Below are 25286 nucleotides of genomic sequence, written 5' to 3'. Positions count from 1 at the left end.
AAACGTTTAACATTATGCAGACGGTCATTCATTGACTCTAGCAACAAAGAGGATTTCATCTGTTACCATAACAACATCAATACTCTTTTAATCACACTCTTCCTTTCCATTTTCCCTGGCAGTATGGAAATTCCCATTACAACATGTCATCCAACTGGTTTCTGCTCAGCAATTATACTGAGCTGTCTGATGCATATCACCATTTATATTTCTGGTGTATTTTGTTTTGAAAGAGTGAACAACTTGTGTGTGGAAAATACAAAGGAAAAATCACTGGCCATTTCTTCTGATATTTTACAAGAAATCACCTTTAGATATTTACTGGGACAATCTAAGTGAAGATTGCAAGGTAGCACGTATATGATGTTGTCAAATACATGACGCTGATACGGCCAACTGTTGAATGCTTATCCAAACTTTACACAAACCGGCTTTGATATGTGTTGAAACAATAATGGTTGAAAGATAACCCATGAAATCATACCAGATGTAGCAAGTATACTGGGAACCGAACATGTCCCCATTTAAGGTGGCGATGCTCTTGACCAACACTTTCTTTCAAAGCAATATTTCTCATCAAAGATGACAAGGAAACCCCCTCATACTATATATATATTTTCAAAAAGCAGAGACTCTAAAGTTTAGTATAGTAGCAATAGTTGACTCTAAGGATGAAGGTGTATATTGGGGTAGAAAGGCTAAATTAAGCTACAGCTAAAAGGTGAGCGCTACCAATATGTTGATCTTGGGCTAAAATTGAAGGAATCTTTTGCAGAAGTGATATTTTCGCAAAATATGCTGTGTTATGTGCAACACCACCTTCGCACAGTCTCTGTAGAAAATACCTTATTTCAAGGTGACCTGGCTATACCAGACTGTCATTTTGTATGCATCTTGCAAGAGTACATACATGTCATTTGGCAAACTAGAACAAACATTGCAATTCGTGTGCAAGATCAAAATGGGGTGTTGTCTTACATGCCCATATGAATAATCATTTGTACATCCATGCTTGCTTTGTCTTAGGAGAAGTGATAATTATGATTGAAGAGAAGTAGTCCATTTTACATCTTGTAAGAATCTAAATGGAAACAAAAAGGTTGCATGGCAAAAACTTAATTAGCTTGTTTTGTACCATGAGGGGAGACACTCTCTCATTGCAAATAAAATCCCTTGGTCCAAAGAGTAATGCAGACATGCAAATGATATCATGGTATTGTGTGCTTATAAGTCTGCTGTGTTATCATCACGGTTTGTGTTTGTGTATACCATTATTCACTTTTGAATGCATCATTGTGATACACAGGACGTGATGTCAGAGATTTTAAAATGTGAAAATTCAAATTGATTAATCATGTAACATTGTAGGCCAAAAAAATTCTAGTCTGGTGCCCATGGAGAATCTTTAATTGTCTAAATCAAAAGAAACTGCATATCATAATATCAATGTCAACTCAAAGTAATGTTGTAAATAAAATACATACATCTTGAGTTCAAAGAGGACTCTTTTACAATGAGGCATTTATCAGTCTAGGCAAGTCAGCAATTAACAGTGTGATTGTACATCTCTGTTTTTGTCAAACAAGGTTGTGTTTCTCTGGAATTCACACGATTTTGGTCCATCCAATGGAGCTGATGTATTGCTACATCAATGCGGAACTTTGCACAAATCGCTGTCAAGGTGCCTGGATGTACATACACAAAGTCCAACTGAAAACACACATGCAAAGATACAAATGCCCATTTGCTTTACGATGTGCATGGCAGATACTGACCAGTCTTCACATTCTCTCTCTCTCTCAAATAAAATAAGTGGCACCCTTAAAAATTTTATCGCCAAATGGTACATGACATTCGCGACATCATTACACTTGGATGATCACAAACCAATCTGAGGTAAAAACTATCTGGTAGGCAGGTAGGTAGGTATAGGTTAGGTGGGCTGGCATACTTGACTTAAATACCAGTTAGCAAAATGTTACTATCGTACAGTTATTGTAAAGTATCACACATAAATATCACACATGCATCATCCAGAGAATGTGCGTACATTGTTTTGTCGGCAAGTGAAAATGTACGCTGGTGCACACTTTCATATGCCTTGGAAACAGTGTATGCATATCACACGAAAATGTATCTCAGACACACATACATATATGACATATATACAAGGTACATAGAGAGGAATGGAAATATATTGGAAAGCATGGCTTATAAGTAAATGTCTAGGCAATACATTGTGTGGTTTGGCCTTGACAAAGACCTGAAAATGTTCTTCTATACTAGATAAATATGGGTTTCTTGAGAATAACAATGACTGATGAAAAAATAGTATTTTCTATCATAAACTACTCTATTGCCAATGTTGAAAACTGTGATATTTCACGTTGGTTATGTTTAAAAAGGTTAAATATCGCTTCATTCACAAGTACAATAATTGAGGACACAAAGACACTGAAACAGTACGTCAAGATTTTGATGGATTCCAAGACATAACATGCAATAGTGATTTCATACAATTCCTTGTAAAGGTCATCAGAACCTTCGAAAGTGTTTTTTGAATTTCAAAGCCACGAAAAGGAATCAAGCACTGCTGTTACGAGCATTTCTTAAAAAAAACATTTCATCTCCTTGCACGATTTCAATTTTTGTTTTTGCATATTAAAAATTCAAGTATTGGCTGATCATTGTAATACAATACTGCCTATGCATTTCAGTCAATTACTTCAGTGTTAATAGAGATTTTTTAGTTAACATATACACAACAAAAATCCCACAAAATTCAAAAACATTAGTTAAATCCTCGGGTAAAAGTGAACATAAATATTAAGCAAGTGGGAGTTACTCAGCAGGTATCAATGATTTTTGTAGTGATGGAGTTTTGTACTAAAAATGTTGATTTGTTTTGAAACTTTTGTCGCAGAGTTTATCCTTGGGAGTATTTATAATGTAAAGCAGGTCAGGTCAGCATTTGTTCCTTGGCTCCTTTCACCCTCCATTTCCCTAGTTAACCCATTCACCCCTATTCCCAGGTACACAGGTCCAAAATCACCATTGGCAACAATGAGTTTGGGCCATACCATGGTGGTGAAAGATTTAATTAAGGGTCCAAAGTTGTCGAAAAAACCTAAGGTTGTGGTAGAATTGCTCTACTGTCAGTGATTGTACCAAAGAAAGGGTGTTGAAAGAGTCAAGAGTAAACTGACCCAACTTTCATCCGTATTGTCATGGTCATTGGCAAACATCAATTACAAAGCACATCAAACTTGACTAAAACTTGACATAAATACATAGTGGAAGTCAGTTGATGGTTTTGAGTCTCTTCTAGATTGGGATATAAGGTCTGTGACAAAATTCCAGGAACAAAACTGTTTAATGTGTGACATGCAGTACACCAATATTCACTGTACTGGATTTGAATATTAAAACAATACTTATGAATAACATTTGCATAAATGGATAATATTACATCAAGCTTCAAGCGCTTAATGCTATGAACAAAACAAAAATCTGCATTTCTTTGCAGCGGAGACTGAATGAACTTTCTTCATGTTTGCTTATTTCTTTTTAAACAGCGCCCTCAATGTGATGGTGCAATCAACCGGGAGGACATAAATGGTGAACATTTTTCCCCTGAGTTGAGAGTTGCAGGGCTTTTCAATTTGGTCACAGTATTGTCATCCATTTGTAAATCAAAATATTTATGTATGAAGTGTAATGTGTAAACCTCTTGTCACAGTCTGTCCAATACATGCAGAATAGCTACGTAAACTTCTAAGGGAAAGCTCAAAAATTCTACAAATAAAAAAAAAATCTACAGCATACCTGAACAACACTGGGCCCACTTTCCATTTAGTAGTAATGATCTCTTGTCTAAGGGTGCCTTTCCTGATGAATAAATGTACACATCCCCTTAAGATGGTGTTGAATTGTACGGTAGCTTTATGGGCCTAATGTTATTCAGTCTTGCAAAATCTACAATTCTATATTCCCTTTGGCTCCATATACCATGTTGATATTACCCAAGATTATTACTTTGGAAAGGGATCTGTGTCTTGATATTTTTGATACAATATTTTTTATTTTTTAACTCTTTACTGCCATTTCTTTTGTTTTAGGGATAACATGAATTTCATTACAAAGGTCTGTTGCAACCTCTATCTATTACAATATTGGACCCTACACATATTGGTACACACTCCTAGTGGGAAAATTCTCAGCAAATAGGCTGTTTTCAGTTCACTAATTTCCAGCGACAAAATGTACATGAACTCTTTTTTTCATGCACACTGTACTAGTGAATCAGTTGAAGAAATCTGACAGCCAATGTGAAGCACTGAGTTAAATATTTCCACTGTTATTATGTGGGCGACGAAACAAATGAAATGTCTAATTTCAGTTTGAATGTTTCACTATCAACTTCAAAAGACAGCTTCTCTGTCTATGGATCCAATTAAATTATGGACAAACAAAGCTTGTAAGACAGCCTTGTGTCAAATGGGTCAAATTATGATGAGGAACCAAAGCATTCTGACTTAATTACACATACAGCAAAAGCTAAGCTACCCCATATCCGTCTCCCAAAATGCATTTGAAACATTACAATGACATGATCACATGAATCAGCTCCCATTTTTCCCTAGCCTCTTTGGTACATGGCATAACTGCTTTCCTTCAGCATACCCTCCCCTAAAAGGACCCCTTCCAATGCTGAACAATGTAATATCACCCACTACACAGCTTCTTTGGTCATGAAATCAGTAAGCGTTCCTCAGTGGTTTCTGTGAGTGTTTTAGATAGATTTCACTTCATATTGTGGATCTCTGAATGTTCATTGCAAAGTGGCAAAGCAGGGTTGAGTTTTGGCTATTACGAAAGAAACGGCAAAGCTAAACTCTGCTGACTGATGCAAAAAATGCAACAAATATGAAATCAGGTGTGAGCGAAACACTATCAGGTGGAAATTGTGTGTTTGAGAAAAAAGCAACTCTGAATGAAACTGCATTTGCTGAAAGCAACACACACCAACTGACTTAATTTCATAACGACATCTCACATCACTGCAATGGAATCACTTAAATGAAATCAACAACACAAGTAACGGCATAGGTAGGGTAAATGGAAATTAAAATACAAAAAAAAAGAATACATTTCTACTGATCAAAATCTCGACATCAACAATTACTTGACATCTAAATATTTCACTGTCAGTCAAAAGCAGATCCTGCAAGGCATTTTGCTCCCGTATTTTTTACACTCAACAGGACAAAGAATTGTCTATTACCTGTCTGTTAAGATAGAAGGCACCTCGGGGACAGATATTCGGACTCTCAAACTTTTACAATTCTTTTCTGATCTACAACTTGTGGGGATTCATCTTAAAGCTCTTGGAGTAAGAAATCTTTTCACAGTCTTAGTTTTTCGAAATGCGAAAATTTTATTTTTCTCCATAGAGTTAACCCAGGGATGTTGGCCATTTTGAATGTTAAATATCGGTAAATCTTGGGTTATTTATTTCTCTAGTTACAAAATTTGCATGGTGACCCCCGATTTTTATTCTTAATTTTGAGAGAGAATGGTTTAAAGATTCCTTGTGGAAGGAAAGTTTCAGCAAAAGTTTGTGTCTTTGACTTTCGAGGTGCATACTACCTTAATTGTTCTACTGAGAGGCAGACTTGAAGGACAATTGTTGTGAAAGCGACATACAACGTCCACATCTGTGTACAAATTCCTTGCACTGGAAGATCATACAGAGCTTTTGCATCATGAAGTCTTGAGTATTATATCAAAAAAATTTTGTCAACTTCTCGGCTCTGCCCCTGGCATAGTATATTCTCTGATCTTACTTTTCACTGACAGCAAAACTTACAAACAGGGTTCCCCTTGTTCATCTCTATAACATTACTGTCAGGGGGTTTAGATACTTTCCCCACATTTAAAGTTAATACATAGTATATTTTTTAATTTTCAATCGTTTACATTGGGGGATCCCTAAAACCCGTTCATCAATTACTAATTGTTAACTCATGTGTGACAAAATGTTTAAGTCTTTCTAGGTATTGTCCATAGAGTTCTACATCGTTGTGTCCAGCCCCTTCAACCCACAGTGGTTCCACAGCACGGGGGCACCTCTCGTAGATCGCCAGGCCATGGGAAAAATCTATCACTTCGTCTTCGGTGCCGTGGATGACTAGCACGGGTGACATGACCTTGCCGATTTTTTCAATGCTGAAAGTGAGAAAAAAAAACAGAGAAGCATAAATCATTATGATTGGTAGAATGGATCAGTGCAAAGCTTTGGAAGGAACACAAGATTTGATATCTCAATGATGCCTCAGTGTAGGCATTTGGGATGAAAAGTTTGTATCCAAACTTTTCATGGACACCTGCTGTGTGTATTTGTGACGTGGAAGTTTTGAAATACAGTAAGACAGACAGGTCATTGTATTAATCACGACATGAGAATGAGTGAGTACAATAAAACTGTTATGTAACAGCAGTGACAGTGACAAAGATTCACAAAATGATCACAATGACAAAGGAGGACATCTTGAAGCTCTGGTGTGGCCTTCAGGTTTTATGTCCGGTTGAAAATCTATCTACTAAATGCAAGACTATATGTATTTGTGTCTGCAAGTTTATCATGTACACACACGTAAGATGGAAAATAACAGCAAAAATATTAAATTCAAATTCTATGATGATTGGAGATTTTAACCTGGATCTGCTGCGTTCATCAGAGTAAATCTTAGAGATACAAAAACCTGTCCATCTCATCAGCCTCAGAGTAACAGACCCTGATGAAATCATCAGTCTTTGTGCAACAGAATCTGTTGACCTCATCAGTATCAGTGTATCAGAATCTATTTATCTAATCAAAAAGCGGACTTTCAGAATCTGATGTGTTCGCTGAATTTATTGCTCTGAAAAAAGACAGAATCTCTCGACTGTCTATGAACGTCAGACGCCTCTTAAGAATTCTCTACAGAATGCAATCTGTTGATCCCATCACCACCTGTTCACCCAAGTAGGGACTAGGCCCAATGAATTGGTTAACAACCACTATGCTTCAATCAATAAATGCAACATCTTTCTCATCATTTTTATTCTCTTCATAATTTGATTTGTGCCAACAAACATACTCGGCTCTCATAATTTATCCATTGGGAATATAGATAATGTAATACTGACCAATGAACATATCACTATCTCTCCACTTTCACCATTCAAACTCTAACACAATGTCATGCTGTTGCTTAATTTTCACCAAATTTCACTTTGCCTCATGTACTTCATGGTTGTCACGCCCCATGATGCTACATGTAGCTTTCCCAGCCAGCCAAGGTATAGAATTCGATTAGATTGTGCTGCATTGTCCAGCAAACGACATGACTCAGTTTCTAAACAGTGTAAATTGATATCTAACCATAGCACATGTATGTAGCATACAGTTTGCACCCTGAACAAAAGTCGTGCCAGGATTAAATAGAAATCAAGCATGTATTGTATGAGAGTGTTTACAGAATTGACAAGACTATATACCAGTAATTTGTGCATCACATGTGTATCGTGAGTGTGTAATATTACATGCATTCATATATATATATAGGACATGTCTGTGCAGATTTCCTCCATACAGTCAGGGAGAGAATCATGACAAATATGAGTCACTCTACACAGCAGTGTGTGCATTTTCACTGTAATTTTCACACTGTTCATAGCCAAAAAGAGATGAAAATTGAAATATGCTATAGTGCTGTTGATCAGAAATTAATATTTCATTTTAAACTATGTGGAATTTGGAACGTCTGTTACAAAAACCAGTGCGTTGCCACTGCTAATGCCAATGCTCATGTGAATTTCATCAGTTCGTTGCCCCAGTTACAAAGAATTATTTACATAGAGGCCATATTGACTTTTTGAAAATCCTGTTTTGCCCTCACATGAACAATTCACCAAGTGTGACCATCAGGTACATGTAAATATGGGTGACAACAAAAAGTCTCTTTTTTTACACTTGTTCTTACCAGTACAAGATACGCTTGTACACTGCACTGGGCACAGTGCCAAAGCTTGGAAGCTGACCAATCTCACACACCTACGTGTGATTTCAGGGTATTGCTAACTCACTGGGGATATGCTGACATTTCGGAAGACATAGCGTGTATCAAATGTGACAAGATCCTACATTCTGTGATATCGTGCCATGGTAACTTTATCACAATCAGTGCTTACTGTCACTGTACACCAAATTATACATGTACAAACCTGCACATCTTTTACTTGCTCTATACTGTCATCTCACATGTAAGACTCCGGAACACCTACATGTACTGTACTTGTATATCATTTACATGTAAGGGTGCCAGCCTGGATTTTACCACTACCCGGTACCTTCAACATTTGCATTATCACTGTCAGTATAGAAGTGTAAAATTTGGTACAAAGCTGTGTTTGGATTTCGGAACCTTGTATCCTATCAACTTTTGCACTTTCAGGAATTTAAAAAAAATCTCATATACATGTTACAGTACACATGCTCATTATAAAACAAACTGAATGTAGATTACAAACTCAGAGTACTGACTGCAAGGTGCCTACAACAGTTTCCCAAGTCAAGCTGCTGCATCAACAGAAATTTAACAGGCTATTCTTTGATACCATTAACTTTTAAATCATCTAGACAAGAGACAGGAGACTTTCCATGATTTATATGCATCTACCCTATCTTTTTTTTTAAAGAAAAGTAAAGTTTTTAACAAAATTTGCTGTTCGAAACCACACAGATACACCATGTATACAGCAACATTTCATCTTGTCAATACTATATTTATTGACTGCAGTCTATTACATATTTTTTTATTTTGAGGACTAGTTTATAATGATAATCATTTGATCTCAAAAATCCAAGTGACATTTTTTTACATCCCTAGTGCAACAATCAGTTCATGTACTTCACCAACTCATTCAGAACGGTGTAATCTAATGTAGCGATACCATGGTAAATGTCAAAGTCATGCTCTTACTAACCAACTATATACAGAAGCCTTACACTGTCTGTGTCAATGCAAAAACTGAATATTCACCGTACATAATTTTAGGTACTTCCACCTGGTTTTCCCCGTGTACAATATTTAAAAAAAACATCACAAGGGAGATATGAGTGATGTAACCAAATCCTTTCAACACTTGGCGTGGATGTAATTGTAGTATTAATAATAACATTCGACACACAGGAGTCTAGTTTGCTGGCAAGTGAGAAAGTAATACGGTAGAGGCCCGGTTATTATCAATAAGCGTAGTGAAGCAAATCACATCATACAAAGAAAGGTGATGTCATGCACACTCTTCAACCAGGGAGTCTGGGACAGAGGTGCCATTTCTGTTCTCATAGAGTAGTTATTAACCCTTGGAGTGCTGCAATTTTTCCCGCCAAAATTTTAGTGCAATGTTTTTGCTAATTTTTATGAATTTTTCTGTTATTTTTAACAATTTGTAATGAAATGGACATCATATTTCATTGGCTACATTTTTATCAAATTTAGGAAAAATCTGAAAAAAATTGACAAGGGTATATTTTATAAAAGCGACACAAATTGACTTTGTGCTCAAACGGTTGAAGTCTATAGAATGTGTGTATGCTTGTGCTTGCTGTCTTCACCAGGAATAATTTTGAACTCAATGACATAATCTGTCCCTGTGCTCAATTAAATTTCATCTTTTTATTTTGAGATGATATGGTGCTCTCACCACCCACTGTTTCCAATATGACACAGTGGGGTAGTTTACAGGACCAAATGACCCGAGAATACTGTTGGGCCTCAATCATTTGAATGAGGTAAAAAGTGTACTTATTAACCCGTTGTCCTGGTAATATGACATCACTTCATACAGAGAGCAAATTGTATTTGTATTAGTCCTTTCAGTGCGCAACATAATGGTTTGTAGCTGTTGAAACATGAATATTATTTCACGGTAAATGGAGCCGATTATGAGAAATGAAGCCATACTTCACAACAAAGGAAAGAATATGTCATATGACACAGTACTTTCAATGCAGTTATGTGGTTCATTTAAATGCCAATAACTATTGGGCCGGCTCTTTTTTTTAACAATGTTCAGCACATTTATAGAACTCGACATTTTCAAATGAGACACATAATCATCTGAAGTGATCTTCAATATTCTATTCAAGATACTGTATGTACATGTACAGAGCTGAAAGTCAGATGGCCCCCACTACATACATTTTTGAAAGTACATCCTGGTGTAAAGGTGACTGCCAGGAAATAATATTGAATTACACAGTGTAAAATTGCCTCAGGACAGAGTTCTCCATCAGCAACGTGACATGCCTCAACTTGGCAGACAGATTCCATCTTCTCCAGACAGATTTTTTCCATTGGAGGATTATTTCCTAACTGTGTAGCCAAACATAGGCCCTGTAAAAATCCTAAAGGCACTTTGCAAATTCTCATTTACATATGCTGACTTACAAATACAAGAAGAGGACTGACATGGCCTACTTTATTGTTACATTGGTCTCCACTCACAAACACTCGAGAAAATTGGCCAGTACCGGTATTAAAGAGATTCACTTTTTCAAGATCTATGATGCAACATTTCTGTTACTTTCATTCAGTGTCAAAATTTTGAATGCAAAAGAAGCCAACACATCACACAAATGTTGAAATAAAAAATTCATTGTTTTTGCAGGTTACACAAAGAATATCCCCAATAAAGCCTAATAGGTCAGTTTCAAGTAATTGATATCCTAATTATGAGCTGGAAAATAGCAGGTGACAATGATGGAAGAGTGACACAGACAGTCCATTCATTGCCAGACTTCTGTGGATTAATTACTAGATATCTGAAATATGAAAGGGCAAGTTATAATACATCAGGGTTGGATACAGAAGAATATGGAAAAAACATCTCATCTGCAATAAATTCTAAACTGCATCTATATCATTCCAAACATCAATTTGCCCGGTTTTAGATTTACAAGCAAATCTCAAGCAAAAATCTGCCTGCCATTTACTCGTATGTTGTCAGCCGTTTTTTTTTTAGATTGTGCTACAAATGGATTTCTCACTGTGTCGGGTTCAGTAATGGTCACCGCCCTCCTCAGTATGACTCACAGTAGTTGTGTGTACTGTTGTACCATAAAGGTGTACGCGAATGAGCCGAAGGCAAGCTGTGAGAGTGATGGGCTGTATCATGAACTGATGATAAGAATATGCTACAAACTGCAAGAAATATTGACATGTGAAGACCTCTCTGAAAGGCAGTCACCTGACTGAAATGTACATGTCCACATTAAATTACTGGCGTATTTCATAAAGCACATCTGCGGCTTCGGAACTACTGATTTGAATTGAGTCTGAAAACTGATCTCAAGCTTGTTCTGTATCTGCTTGCCTCTGTACAATTCAGAATCATGATTTTGGCAGTTTCAATGTTTAAAAGTGTAAATTTTCATTGCTAAATATTTTGTTATCCATATATTTTATACGCTTGTAACATGACAGCAACTTGTAAGAGAGTATCCACTGTACTGCAACCTGAGAAATAATACGTCCACCTTTCCAGAATATATCACATCCTTGGACAAAAAAGGCAAAAAAACTTTGTCTTTGGATGCAACGTGAAATGCAAAGACAAACTCTGAGAACCTGATGCTGAGAATTGTTTGATTTTTATCCAATCAGCAACACTACCACTGTACCGGGACCTGAGAGGCTGAGAGAAGTCACTGAACTCATGGTTTGCTAAACATGGCTTACAGGTATTACCTGTACGGTACACAATGCGTGGGTAGCAGATGGATGGAGTACCATTCCTAACACCTACACAAACTGCACGGAGAGGCAGCGGAAATTGTACTTGTTTTATTTATTCATGTTCATCAAGATGAACACAGTGTCCATGATGTGAATATCAATGGAGTGACACTCAGTCATACTTTTGGGCAGAAATGTCACGGTGTTAACGCTATCGCTTCAACCAATGCCTACATGTACAAATGAAAGATTACAGTTCTCTCAGATTCCACTAACTTGCAGTTTTCATGAGAAAGCTCTACTTTATTTCTCAATAATTTCAGACTAACAGCTGAGGGTATAAAAACCTTTAACCTCCTGTCACCACCTTGGTTTGGCCTAAACCCACTGTTACTGACAGTGTGTGTGGACCCCTGTACAGAGAATCAGGGTTGAACTGTTTAAAACCACTAATAATTAGCTTTAAAGGGCCAATATGGAGAAACTCTATGCCCCCACAAAGTCTGCTTTCAGATGTTATACATGTATGCCATTTTCTCATCAGCAGTAACACAACTATATGAATATCAATCACCAGATTTGTTTCCCTATTTTGAGAGAACCTCCTGTACATGTAACCTTTACAAATGTGTGATTTGTTGGGGGAACCTGTGGTATTTTATAAACATCATCACAAAAGCTGCTCAGTGACATAATTCTTTATATATCCTTTTGGTCATTAATTAAGACAGTTCCTATCTTCTTGGTTGCTTTCAGATTTATACATGTATGAGGATGGTGTATTTCAGCTGCATAGAGAATCAACGTAATACTTTGAGAATATAAAAGGCTTCATTTCAATTCGGGGTTTCATCTGGTTTTCACATGATTCATATCTCAAACAAAACTGCAGTATCCCCAAATCTGTCACTTGTTACAGGAACAGTAATTGTAAAACTTGTATCTGTTATTTCAATACTGTGTCTTCGGGGCTCTGAGCTTCAAAAATGGCAGTTCTGAACAACTGGTGTTTGTCCCACCAGCTTCCATTTTGGTAATGCAAGAGAGGCTTTTCTAATGTACAGGTCATGGTACACAGCACTGTAATGACAATTCTGTGTACTGGGTAATGGCTTTTCATACATCTTTATCTGTGCACAATGGAATATTTGTCTGTTGATGAAAAAAATCTTCTATGATTGAAATTGATAGTCATGTTTTGCAGGCGTTTTTCACTTAAAATGTGACCTTGACAAAGTGTTTTTAAGACCAACTTTAAAACTTGCATGTACAGCCATGAAATATTTCATACACGTTCTCCAGAAATATTTGTATTGTCTTGGGTCTGCTTGTTGGAAGTTAAGATTCTATGACAGCGAAACAGCTGAACACTTCCCTGATAAGATTGGTACATGTACTGTACCGTCATGGTGGAGATGAAATCATGTGATACATGTAGACGTAATGCACATGGATGGTGGTCATACATGTACTGTAGGTGACATGTACTGACCAGTACCTGACTAGAAATATCAGTGACATGTCCTCATGGTGGAAATGCTAGAACTGTACAATTCAATAGCCAGATTGCTGTTTTTCAGAGCACAACCCATTCAAAAGATTTAACAGAAAATTTTCAAACACTGTTTCTACATACAACAATCTGAACAGCACTGCATGAGGGATATGAAACACAGTGAGTATACCCATGGTCATCACAGTCCACAAGGGTTGGAATCACAGACATGTACTTTTATTTTAAACTTGTATTACCTGTAATCACACATTGGGGACTTCACACAAGTAATTTGACAGTGTCGTTTCCCAAGTAAACCCTTGGAGAGCTGTAATTTGATTTCAAGTCTTTTCAGTAGCTCTCCTGGCACCTTGGTGTAATACCATTCAAAGGTACCTCTGTATTACGACAAAACCGAAGCCCCTTCAAATTTGATTAACTTTCTCCACATCTCAAGACCCTGGAATCTTCATCATCTTTCTCCTCACAAGTTATTTATCATCTGACGCATCATTGAAAGAGAATATACCGCTGTACTAGCTCAGGGCTGATTTAATTACTCACCCTTTGAAGGCTGTAATTCAGTGTAGCTTCATAGATGCACATGATTTCAAGAGTCAAATTTAGACTATGGTACTGAAAATAGGTTCCACACACAACTGGAATGGACCATGATACAAATAAACCAACGTGCATAAATGTGCATAGGAATACCTGTAGGTACATTTCAATACGCACTTATACACATGGATTTGTTTGTACCGGCATATGTGTTGCTTTGGGAGTACTAAGTCTGTATAACACATTGTGTCTTTTTTATTCCAGAGTAGAACCATTGGGGATACAAAAAGTTTCCAGCTGGTGTGTAAGATGGGATGGTTTTCTAAGCTGAAAGACACTAATACAATGTTATAAACATATGAAGTATTTCATTTTTTCTTTGGAAAAATCTTGTCATCGCCAAGTACAATCTGTTTCATAATTAAATGACAGTGTGTTCCTCAAAGGAGTTAAAGGGCACTGGCCACTACCTTGAATTTGATTGAATTTGATGGAAAAAATGACAGCTTACTAACATAATAATTACTGATATTTAATATCATTAGTATGGAAATTAATCATAATGCTATCATAAATTATTCTACAGAACCACCTAAAATGTAAGACAGATTGCAAAGGAATACTTTGCTGATGTCAGGAATTTCTATATGCTCCACTTGGACATAGCAAATCTACTGACATTGGGAGCCTATGTGCATCCGTCCTCAAGGTTTATGTGCATGTACCAGTAGCTATTCACTGCTCCTTTAGAACTGAACACTGATGTTGGAACCTACAGTGGATATATATATATATATATATATATATATATATATATATATATAATATATATATATATATATATATATATATATATATATATATATATAATATACAACTGCGTTGATCAGGATAATCTAAAATATTACATTTCCACTACAAATTTGTTTCGTATAGGCTGCAGAGCCGCCTACACTCATCGGGTGGCTGTGATCGACCCGATGAGTGCAGGCGGCTCTGCAGCCTATACGAAACAAATTTGTAGTGGAAATGTAATATTTTAGATTATCCTGATCAACTCAGTTGTGTATATATATATATATATATATATATATATATATATATATATATATATATATATATATATATATATATATATATATATATATATATATATATATTATATATATATATATATATATATATATATAAAATACACGTGTTGGTCTCCTTGACCGTTTTCGAGGTCTTTTCTTTCTAAATCGATATCAGCAAATACATGGTATTTTTAGCTTGAGTAATTACAGAGTGTATGCATGCATGCATGCTATGAAAACTCTTCTTTCAGCGATGAAGGAGTTACGCCCATACAGTGGATATATATATATATATATATATATATATATATATATATATATATATATATATATATATATATATATATATATATATATATATATATATATATATATATATATATATATATATATATATATATATATATTATATATATATATATATATAAATACACGTGTTGGTCTCCTTGACCGTTTTCGAGGTCTTTTCTTTCTAAATCGATATCAGCAAATACATGGTATTTTTAGCTTGAGTAATTACAGAGTGTATGCATGCATGCATGCTATGAAAACTCTTCTTTCAGCGATGAAGGAGTTAGGCCCATAACAATGATATTTAATATGTAGATATGTATGTACATCACTACCAGCATTTACGCAAAACTACAAATTCTGATGTACATATTACAGCTCTATGGTAGAATAATTGTATGGCTTCCTCACTTGAGGGGCTATGCTATCAAATTGATCATGAACAACAATTTTAGCCATGACATGCCCTACACTCCATTATACATTGACTCTTTTACCCTGTTTTCCTGTGTAGAGTTCCATCTCTGCCATAGAAAACAATAGGATTGGGCCAGATCATAGTGGTGGAAGAGTTGCAACCATAATACAACCAACAAAAGAACACATGCAAACAAATATTTGCGTGCAGCCATATCATGTAAAATATAGCATATACTCAGTCGATGAAGCTTTCACTTTTGTAGACAGGCTATACAGTTCAACAGTTCAAGTCTAAAATATGTTACTCAAACAAAAGAAACACAAGATAGTGTCAAATGATTCAGTGATTGGCAGATGTGACTAAACTCTGAAAACAGGACAGTGATCCCTTTCACATGGAGCCTGAAGAGCTAAAATATAGCGATGAACTAAAAGTACATTTTGAAATAAATGGAAATTGTAATATCATAAATTATTGACCTGGTATGCTGATGATGACAGGTCATAAGTCATGAATTAATTGGGGATGAATTCCTCAAGTACGGCTTCATGAAAACATTTCATGACTAGCAGACTTGATGGCCCGCTAGGTATGTGACACCCATGATACGTATCAGTCTAGATGCTTGGCCTTGCTTGTCTGAGTGGTCCTTGATGGCCCTTGTCGGTCACAAAACACTTGGGGAGGTGAAAGTACATGTAGCTCCCCTCCCCTCCAGCCAGACAGCGAAGCCGGCCTGATTAGTACACTTGAATTTCTTCTGAAAAATGGTCAAGCAATTGTTGCGTGAATTGATAGCACTTGCTGGTTTTCAGCATGGCTCAATTTCATCGCAGTGTGCCATTGAAATACCTGCACAAGACACTGTGAATGACTCAGCTTTCAAATATACGCGGCATTATCACTCTGTCTAAATATGACACGATTGTACCTTCCCATTTGCAAATACTTCAAGCATTCCATGGCCTATACTGCTTGATACAATATTATAGAGAATTGTTTTGGTTTTGTAGTCATACACTACAAATTTTCATTTTCCAATTATCGCCTTTATGTGGCAGTATGACCTTTTGAGATGCGTTTGCTGTCACAAAGTACCGTACTTCCATTCACCAACATAAAGAAATTCAATTTACTTTTACCTATTCCATGGAAGAAATAATTGACTGTGGATGCAATTTTTCTTTTTCCAGTTATTGAGGAAATCCAATTTTCCGTTTGGTCGCTCGGTCTCTCATTCGGGGATAATGACATGTGTTAAGTGGTAATTATGCTGGTTACATCCCTATGTGTATGTGTGTGACAGCTGTCAGTGACTGTACCGTACGTGTAGTCGGCCATTTGTATCTTTTTACTGGAGAGTTATGCAGCCAGACCACTATGGTATGCAGGAAAGACTGGGCTATCATTTACTTTATAGTAACCCCAATGTTCTCTTCCTATTCCGGTGATTTGTGCTAACAAGAGTAGGAACTGTCCTTCTTCGTTGGTGATGGCATCTAAGTGTCTGACATACTAACTCACCCTACTTGTTCTAGAAAGGTTCCAAAGTTCTAGTAACTTAGTAACTGCGCCTTGCTGCAAGAATGATGCAATGCAAATACATTTGTTAAATTTCAAAAGTGTTCTTCATGAGTGAAAGTAACCTCCCTGATTAGCATTTTGCAGATGTAATGCTTAAATAAAATTACTTTACACAAGAACTAACAAGATGATGCAAAACCTATTTTATTGATCTGTTTAATTCCAAATGAAACATTTTAAAACAGACTTGCAAGCAGCTGATATTTTTCATCGATAAATTTTCGTTTATTCTTTTAATTGAAATCTGTTGATAAATTTCATTTACTCATTTAAATGAAAATCTGGTTAAAAAATTAAGTGCCTCTGGAGAATTTCTTACAGTGGGTGATGAGACAATGATTTGAATTCAATTTTCAGATTTGATCACAAAACTCTAATGTACTGGTGAATCCGATTAAGTCCATACTTCCAAAATACATTAAAACATCTGCTATCACATCAAATAATCATTCCATATTGTGTCTGAACCAACTCACACACAAAATTGAAGACGGGCTTAATGTTACAGCAGAAAAATTTACATTTTTGTCATATGTAGACATATTGATGAATTTGGGCAAATTCATAGTCATACTTTACATGAACTTTGCAATGAATAATTCTTCGGAATCATAAATCTCTGTACATCAGGGAACAATTCAGCATTAGATGCAAATTAAAAATCATCACATGACACCAATCAAGCCAATCAGAACACAAAAAACATGTATAGATAATGTTCACCTGGTTGACTCTTAGCAAGAAAAACAACACAATGTATTTGAATTCTTTTCTTCCCCCATTGCAGAACTGTTTCAAGGAGATAGTTCGGACAAGACAGATACATATGGCAGCCATGTGTAGTCTGTTGTTAACATTACCCACAGGTATCCATAACATGTATTTTCCAAATGATTACATGCAAACCTTCCCTTAGTAGGTAAAGTTGCATGAAAACTAAAGAGTTGGTTGGTGTATGTCCTTGTTATTGCTATAACAGCCTAACAGATTCGCAAAATTTTGACATTTTTGTTTCTCTACAAACAAGAGAATCGTGAGCTCACAATGAAAATATCCCTAGTCCCACATGCAGGGCAAGATTAGGATTCACTGATACACTTGTTGCTAATATACTCAGTTCCACATTTGGAGCATTGTTTTACATGTTATACATTTTCCATCTGTTACAGGTACATGTGTTGTTCAAACATTTTAAAATGGAGGTGACTTTGTATTTGTGGACAGAGTCTGGTGTTTGGAGCATGAGCACTCATCTTGTTTTGGAACAGCACATATACAGTGTACATCGAGTATTTGAGCAATCATCCAAGATTTGGCTGTTCAACAGCAGATCAAGCTACTGGTTTATCTTCTCAATACACCAACGTGCCATTCAAGACAGTCGACTCTGCTTCTGGCTTTCTCCACATTTACTGCACCAAAATTTCATTGTAATCACCATTATACAGTTGTTGGTAAATAACATTGTTCGGATTTATTTAGATAAAAAATATTTCTAAAGTGGGTTAACCTAGACTAGTGTTGCTGTATTTGTCCTCTCTCATCGTATGACTATTAAAGGATGGCCGACTTTTGAGTCTTTATTTTTGTGAGCCAGGGCTTTTTCTGCTCTTTGAACCAACACACACAAAAAAGCTTCACGGTACCACGAGTAGCTGTTGCTGTAAAAAGGTTTACAATTACATGAGTCTTAAAATGAGTGCATGTTGTATCTCCCTTCTGCACTGACGTCTTTTCCGAACATGGAAAAAAATTACTGACAGGAAAATGGAAGATGTACCATACTGCACAGTGATTAACATCGGTGATCCTTTCCTGGAGCAACAAATGGCAATGATGAAAACTAAGCTCTCCAATCCCCAAATCAAATTATCTCAAACCCCCTTGATATGAATCACACCAGTGTTTGCAATGCTCTTCAAAATCTAGGTTCTGTCACAGAAATTATGTTTCTCAGTAACCAGACAATTTTGATCGACAGTGATACCACTGAATGAACATTTTCAATGTATTTCAGAAAGTATTCATGGAATGCCTATACTGGTGTACACACTGATCAGTCCTAGTGTCGAGTATCAAAGCAGAGTATTTCAGTATTTATTTTCCAATCTAATATTCTGCTATTGATATTCCTACCCATTCAAATATTCATTGACATTTACATTGCATTGCTTTTATCCATACTTATACTATGGAGAGTCTTGTAATAATTTTTCATATGTAATTTATGAGTTTGTTAGGAAGACTGGGGTTCACAGAATTCTACTCTGTCACAAATATTCAAATTGTCACATCATTGTGTTGTAATTGACATACAGTTGCTACATTGGCCTCCATGTACATCGTTAGGGCATCCTCTTACAAACAGTGTGTGTAAGGAATTCTTAAAACTACCGTAATACATTTCAAAAGAAGAAAGATATCTTTGAATCTCTTGAAATTTTTCACCTTTTTGAATCTCTTGAATCTGTTCATTTTTTTTCAGCTTATCCTTCACATACTTGATTGCAGCAGGATATAACATCAACAACTAAAATCCATACAAAAATGGAGAATACAGATGGTGGACTTTACAGATTTGCATATTAAAAATGACTCTTTTAATCTAATGCCAGAATATATCAGTGACTTTTGTACCAAACATGATGGGACATACATACATGTACAGTGGTCTACAGTACACGTATGTTATCTACTGTATGCTTGTTTGCTAATAACACTGTAAGGATGGATAGCAAAGAAAAGTAACTGAACAGGTGATAAATCTGCTGTCATTATCAATATTATGGCAAATTATGAAACTAGAAACTGTGGTGTGGAAAATAAACTTGTCTTGCAGTGTATGGCACGGTACATAATGTACAATGAAAAATGTTTTTGTGTGATCAAGTCTGTACACCAGGTACTGGTAGTACAAACATGTCTGTCCATGTGTCAAAGGTAACAGCTGTTGCACCACTGTGCATGATATACAGGTACACATAAGGCATTTCATTGTTCGTTCTGACAGACGCTCATGAGAAAACAAAGATTTCATAACATCATAAAGACAATACCTTTCAGTTCCCCCTCAAAATACTGTACCAAAATTCACGCATGTGCCTAATGCAAAGTGTACAGGATGCCAATTGGATGTGAACACAGGCTTGTCATGTCAGCAATTATCTTTTACAAATTTTAAAATCAGCCAGTGTGAGTACAATGAGTTGGCATATGGCAGAGAATAATTGAATAACACAGGCATCTGGTTTTCATGAAGTTTCATTGATTGGAAAACTTCAAGTCTCCCTTAATATTACAACCACTCCAAAAACCTGGTGCTTATATGTTACCTTATTAAATTTACCTGGTCTTCATTAGTGTAGCTGCTTTCATGATAGGAAGTGGAATTCTTGGTTTAAGTGGCCTCTGACAACAACTACCTGAAAATACTGTTGGCACATAACCAACTTCTCGCAGGTTTAGGCATGTTGGATGTGTGTATACATATTCATGTTCAATTTTTTTATCAGTATCTACAGAATCTAAATATTTAAGCCATCTGGTGTTTCTTGTTGCTGTTACCTTATTACTCTTCTCTGTTGGCCTTAAAAACACTGCTACATACATGTATGCATTATTCCTCTGTTGTCTTTTTCAGTTTTTTCTCACACAATACATCAATATTTGATAACTTTCATCACTTTCATTTCTTGCCGGGTAAACCAATTTTCTTTTTCATTTTATATTCAAATGGGAACACCACTGATTATAAAGCAGTATTTTCAACAGTAAAGGTATTGTATAACCGGTGTACATATATGTTTGTTACACTGACGTGTACATTTTCACAAACAAAAAAGTGTTGGACCACCACGGAATATAATAAGTATTTTCAAAAGTAAAAGCATATGTCTGTCATACATGTACTTACAGGTATGTTTTAACAAAAAAAAACCAACAAAAAAAAACAAAAACAAAAAAACTCAGCAATCACAGAGGACATAGGAATTGGGATAGCATTATTTTATTGCTTATGCTATTTGTCTTGTGTCTGACTTTCTGCAATTTTGTTTTCTTTTCTTGGTGACTCATGAAAGAAAAATTAATTGCTTATTTCTTGAGCTCCTCTTGAATTACTGAAATTCCAATTATATCATAGCACACAAAGTACCAATATGTATGATAATGTCTAAAGATGACATATATTGCTCAGAACGTAAACCATCCATAAATATTCACGATTTCATCACAATCACTCATCACATTGAAGCATTCTCAATACTGAATTTATTGACGGGACACAAAGATAGCATACTGCATAATTATAACGTTCTTTTTGTTTGCTGTCAATACAGTATTGTGTACTCAGAAATACATCACTCAAAAGAGTAGAGTAATCAAGAAATGAAAACTATGGATTGTCTGAACGTATTACTACGCACTGACACAATTTTCTCTCTATGTTGTGAAACAGACAGAATTCACCAGACTAAAATTCTTTACATGAATACATGCATAGATAAAAGATACAGACATATTTCTCCTGTAAAAGCACAAAGGTTTTACTACATGTAGCAGTGTTCTGGTCACAAAACTCACTTCAGGTACTTTTGTTCATGGTCTCAACCATAAATAAATGCTTGATGGTATTATAAAACAGATAATTATTCTGTCATAATTGCAGTTAGGAAAATTTTCATTGGCTATTATTGACTCAGAGATCACTAGTCACCTGTGCATGCGGCATTAATTTTTTGTTTTATTTCACTGTTTTATAGCCCTGGCCTTGGAAAACATGAAGCACCTAGAAAAGGTGTGGCTTACATTTGACTATACACATGGACCAATATTTGCTTAAATTCTCAGCCAGCTCATGGTTCTCTCTTTCCATTCTATGAATTCATTGATTCAAGGCTACACCATCTCTGTTTTTTTTTGTTTGTTTATTTTTTTTATTCAGTCCATCCAACAGGCGTTAGCCCAATTACAGGATGAGGTAAATAACCCACTAACTCCCCCAATGGAGCACTGAGGAGTGAAGTGCCTTGCTCAAGGGCACAACACTGTGCTGGAATCTCGAACTCACCATCCTCCGACAGTGAGTCCGTTACTCTGGACCTACCGGGTCTTGAACCGGGTCTCGAACTCACCATCCTCTGTGACAGTGAATCCGTTACCTAAACCACTGGGCCACGGTGCCTCCATTTTACATCTCATGAATTCTCAAGCCAATGATGTATAGAATGAACAGCAATAAATTTGAAGCAGCATTTTATTGTTGTCATATTAATGTTAAGATTAATGTAAATGGCTTCATCCACTGAAACAATTGAATTCACAATACTAACCAAAAAATGATATGAATTTTTCATACCATTTGCCTTTAACATTTACTTTTGTTGGTAGCTGGCATTTACATAAACTAAGATCTGTCAGGTTTCATTATCACAGGCAACAATGCATTGACCTCCACAGCGATATTCATCCCAATTACACTGAATTGATTTTTTAATTAGGGCAATTAAAGTAAGGCAGCCATCTGCATGTTGGTTGTTAATCAGTGACTTGTAAAGTTAAACAAAACGAGTAGGAAGGAGAATCATGAATTGCATAGTCCCTTTTATTTCAAGGTGAATCTTGCAATTTGAACTTTCTGTCGAGCAATCACCTCATGATGACACTGTGACTCAGTGACCTTCTAAGGCATCACAGCATTGCCTGTCATAGTGACCTTCTGTTATGAAAAGTAGGGCAATAGAAATCTACGGAGAATGACATAACCAGTCCAGTCATGTGACTTCCATGTGATTGAAGGCAAGCACAATTGTGGCTTTCACTGATTGATGAGGTCAATTGAGCATTTTAAAGAGAGTATTTAATGACACAAAACGGAGAAACATTGCTTCACCAGATTGCTCCAAATAGACATCAGGCAGATCACAATTACAACTGTTATACAACTCTTAGAAATTGACACTCAGTAAAAAGGAAGTTTCTTAATCAGCCACAACCTGTCTGTGTATTTCCTGGATCTATTATGCAATGTTATGAAAAAAAATCACAAAATCATATTCAATATCTTTATTATGATCCCAGATGTGTATCCGCCTCTTCATCGATTCAATTACTTAAGTATCATACTGGTATGCAGGAGTGATAAACAATATGAATTATTAGTGTCCACACATTGAATATTTTATTACAGTGCTTTTCACCTTCCTTCCCTCAAATAACATTTCATTTTTCATAATAGGGATGCACTTGGTGTACATTAAAAATTTAATTTGAAAGCTGTCCTACATAAATTCAAGTTTTGAAAACCCTACATGTATGCACTTGTATTTGCAACTTCCCTGATGTGGGTGTGTGCTTTCGGTGGAAAAATGTACCATATTGTTATCCAGGTGAATGAATCATCCTGTCAAACATTTACAGGATTTCTAATGGCTTCTACTGAGACTCTAATTCCCTTGACAAATTGAGACCTATAAACATCCTGACCCAAATATCAACTCATATATAAATAATGTATCATGTGTTCTTACATTCTTTTCACAAGATAGTAACTGTCGGTTCTCTACAAATCTATGAATGATCATTATCTCTGTTCCTGTACTCTGGAACTACCTAGAAACAATATGGGCAGAACAATATCTCTAACTGCATTATTTTGTTTTATGCTGGTAGATAACGTTTGTTACTACAAATTTGACATTTAAAACCCATTTTTAATATTGCAATTAAGAGCCACTAAGGTGAAGCATGGATGTGAAAAGTAGATTTTTTACATCCATGGGTGAAGACACCTTAATCGTTTGAGTAAATGTGACTTCGTCTGTAATGAAGGTTGGAGTCAGATTCCACTATACTTATGTCAATTATTTGAAAAATGTTGTCTGTCCCTAGTTTAATACAACATCAGAGGTTCCTTACCTTGGAAAAGCGTCGAAACACCATGTCCGTTTGGTGTCAGGGAAGGCCACTCTCATACCAGACATAAGTGGAGAATGTAGAACCACGGCAGCACACTCAAATCTTGATGCTAGGTCGACTGTTGGTACAGTGCCTATACTCTGCCCGTAAAGAATGATATTTTCTGGGCTGATCCCGTACCTAGTGCGGAGGGCCTGCCAGGCTGCATCGATATCGGCGTACAGGTTTCTTTCGGATGGCTTCCCTGTACTAACGCCGTACCCTGAGTAATCGTAGCTGAAGATGTTACAATTGATTCGAGATCCTAGGCCTATATAAAAACTACTCATTTGGCCGATGTCAACGGCATTTCCGTGACTGAACAGAAGGGTGAACCGTGGGTTAGAGGAACATCGAACGAAAACACAGGCTATTCTATTACCCCGTTTTGTCCGCGTTTGTATAACCTCAATAGCGTCTAGTTCTCGTTGTGAATATTGCCATTCGGCTCTCTCTGTTAGATGTAAACTGTTCCTATTTCCAGAGTCCTCGGTCATGATAGAATATGTTGGTTCCGGTGGTAGAAAAGCTAGCTTGGCCGCTATCCGTGAAGGACATGGCGGACAACAAAAAAGACAGCATAACTCGCCAAACGATAGACCATTCATTTGGAAATATGTCCTGTATAGCTAATGAAAACGTTCGGCGATTATTAGGCTATCGGAGTTTACTCACGATCGAAACTAAAACCATGCGGCGACACGCAAATCCACGAAATACCGATAACCTTATACGATTTCTGTCACGGTGTCACAGAAACAGCGATCATTTGAAAATACAGTGACGTCATTAGATATAGTGGGCTCGTGGGTGGATGAAAAGGATAAAAGGGTTCATTTGATTGGATAGAGAATCTTGCTGATATAGATGGATATAGAAAAGTATGGATGTTTATCGCCATGTAATACGCTCTAAGCTTTGAAATAAGAATGCTTACGGTGAAAAAATGTGTTGATGAGCTAGAATGCGCTGAAAACGGGATAATGTCAATCGAATAAGAACTTCCATTTAATGAATTTAAGCCAATCAGGTAGTGTCTTGTTGAAGCACATGAACAGGAACAGGGTATTATGATTGTTCGGAAAATATTTTCTCCAGTTCACACATGGGCTTCTTCACTG

At 36.3% G+C, this 25286-nt stretch overlaps 1 protein-coding gene across 1 annotated transcript; it reads right to left on the bottom strand.

Annotated features, from left to right (window-relative positions):
* Nucleotides 1–1378: 1378 nt before the first annotated feature.
* LOC139121135 (alpha/beta hydrolase domain-containing protein 17C-like) lies at nt 1379–24956 on the bottom strand. The gene is made up of 2 exons (XM_070685786.1): nt 24127–24956; nt 1379–6228 (listed from the first exon to the last, which is right to left on the bottom strand). Exons 1-2 carry the CDS (start codon nt 24771–24773, stop codon nt 6006–6008), a joined length of 870 nt encoding a protein of 289 aa, XP_070541887.1. The 5' UTR covers nt 24774–24956; the 3' UTR covers nt 1379–6005.
* Between the last annotated feature and the right edge of the window lie 330 nt (nt 24957–25286).

The sequence above is a fragment of the Ptychodera flava genome, chromosome 21, assembly GCF_041260155.1.
Source record: "Ptychodera flava strain L36383 chromosome 21, AS_Pfla_20210202, whole genome shotgun sequence".
NCBI lineage: Eukaryota > Metazoa > Hemichordata > Enteropneusta > Ptychoderidae > Ptychodera > Ptychodera flava.
This window is presented reverse-complemented; position numbering and strand designations above follow the sequence as displayed.

What these genes read in the sequence shown, in the direction of transcription:
- LOC139121135 (XM_070685786.1), bottom strand. Translation starts at nt 24,773, where the DNA reads ATGAATGGTCTATCGTTTGGCGAGTTATGCTGTCTTTTTTGTTGTCCG. An exon ending in TGTTTCGACGCTTTTCCAAG is followed by an intron (nt 6,229 to 24,126) that starts GTAAGGAACCTC and finishes TCTCACTTTCAG; the next exon opens with CATTGAAAAAATCGGCAAGG.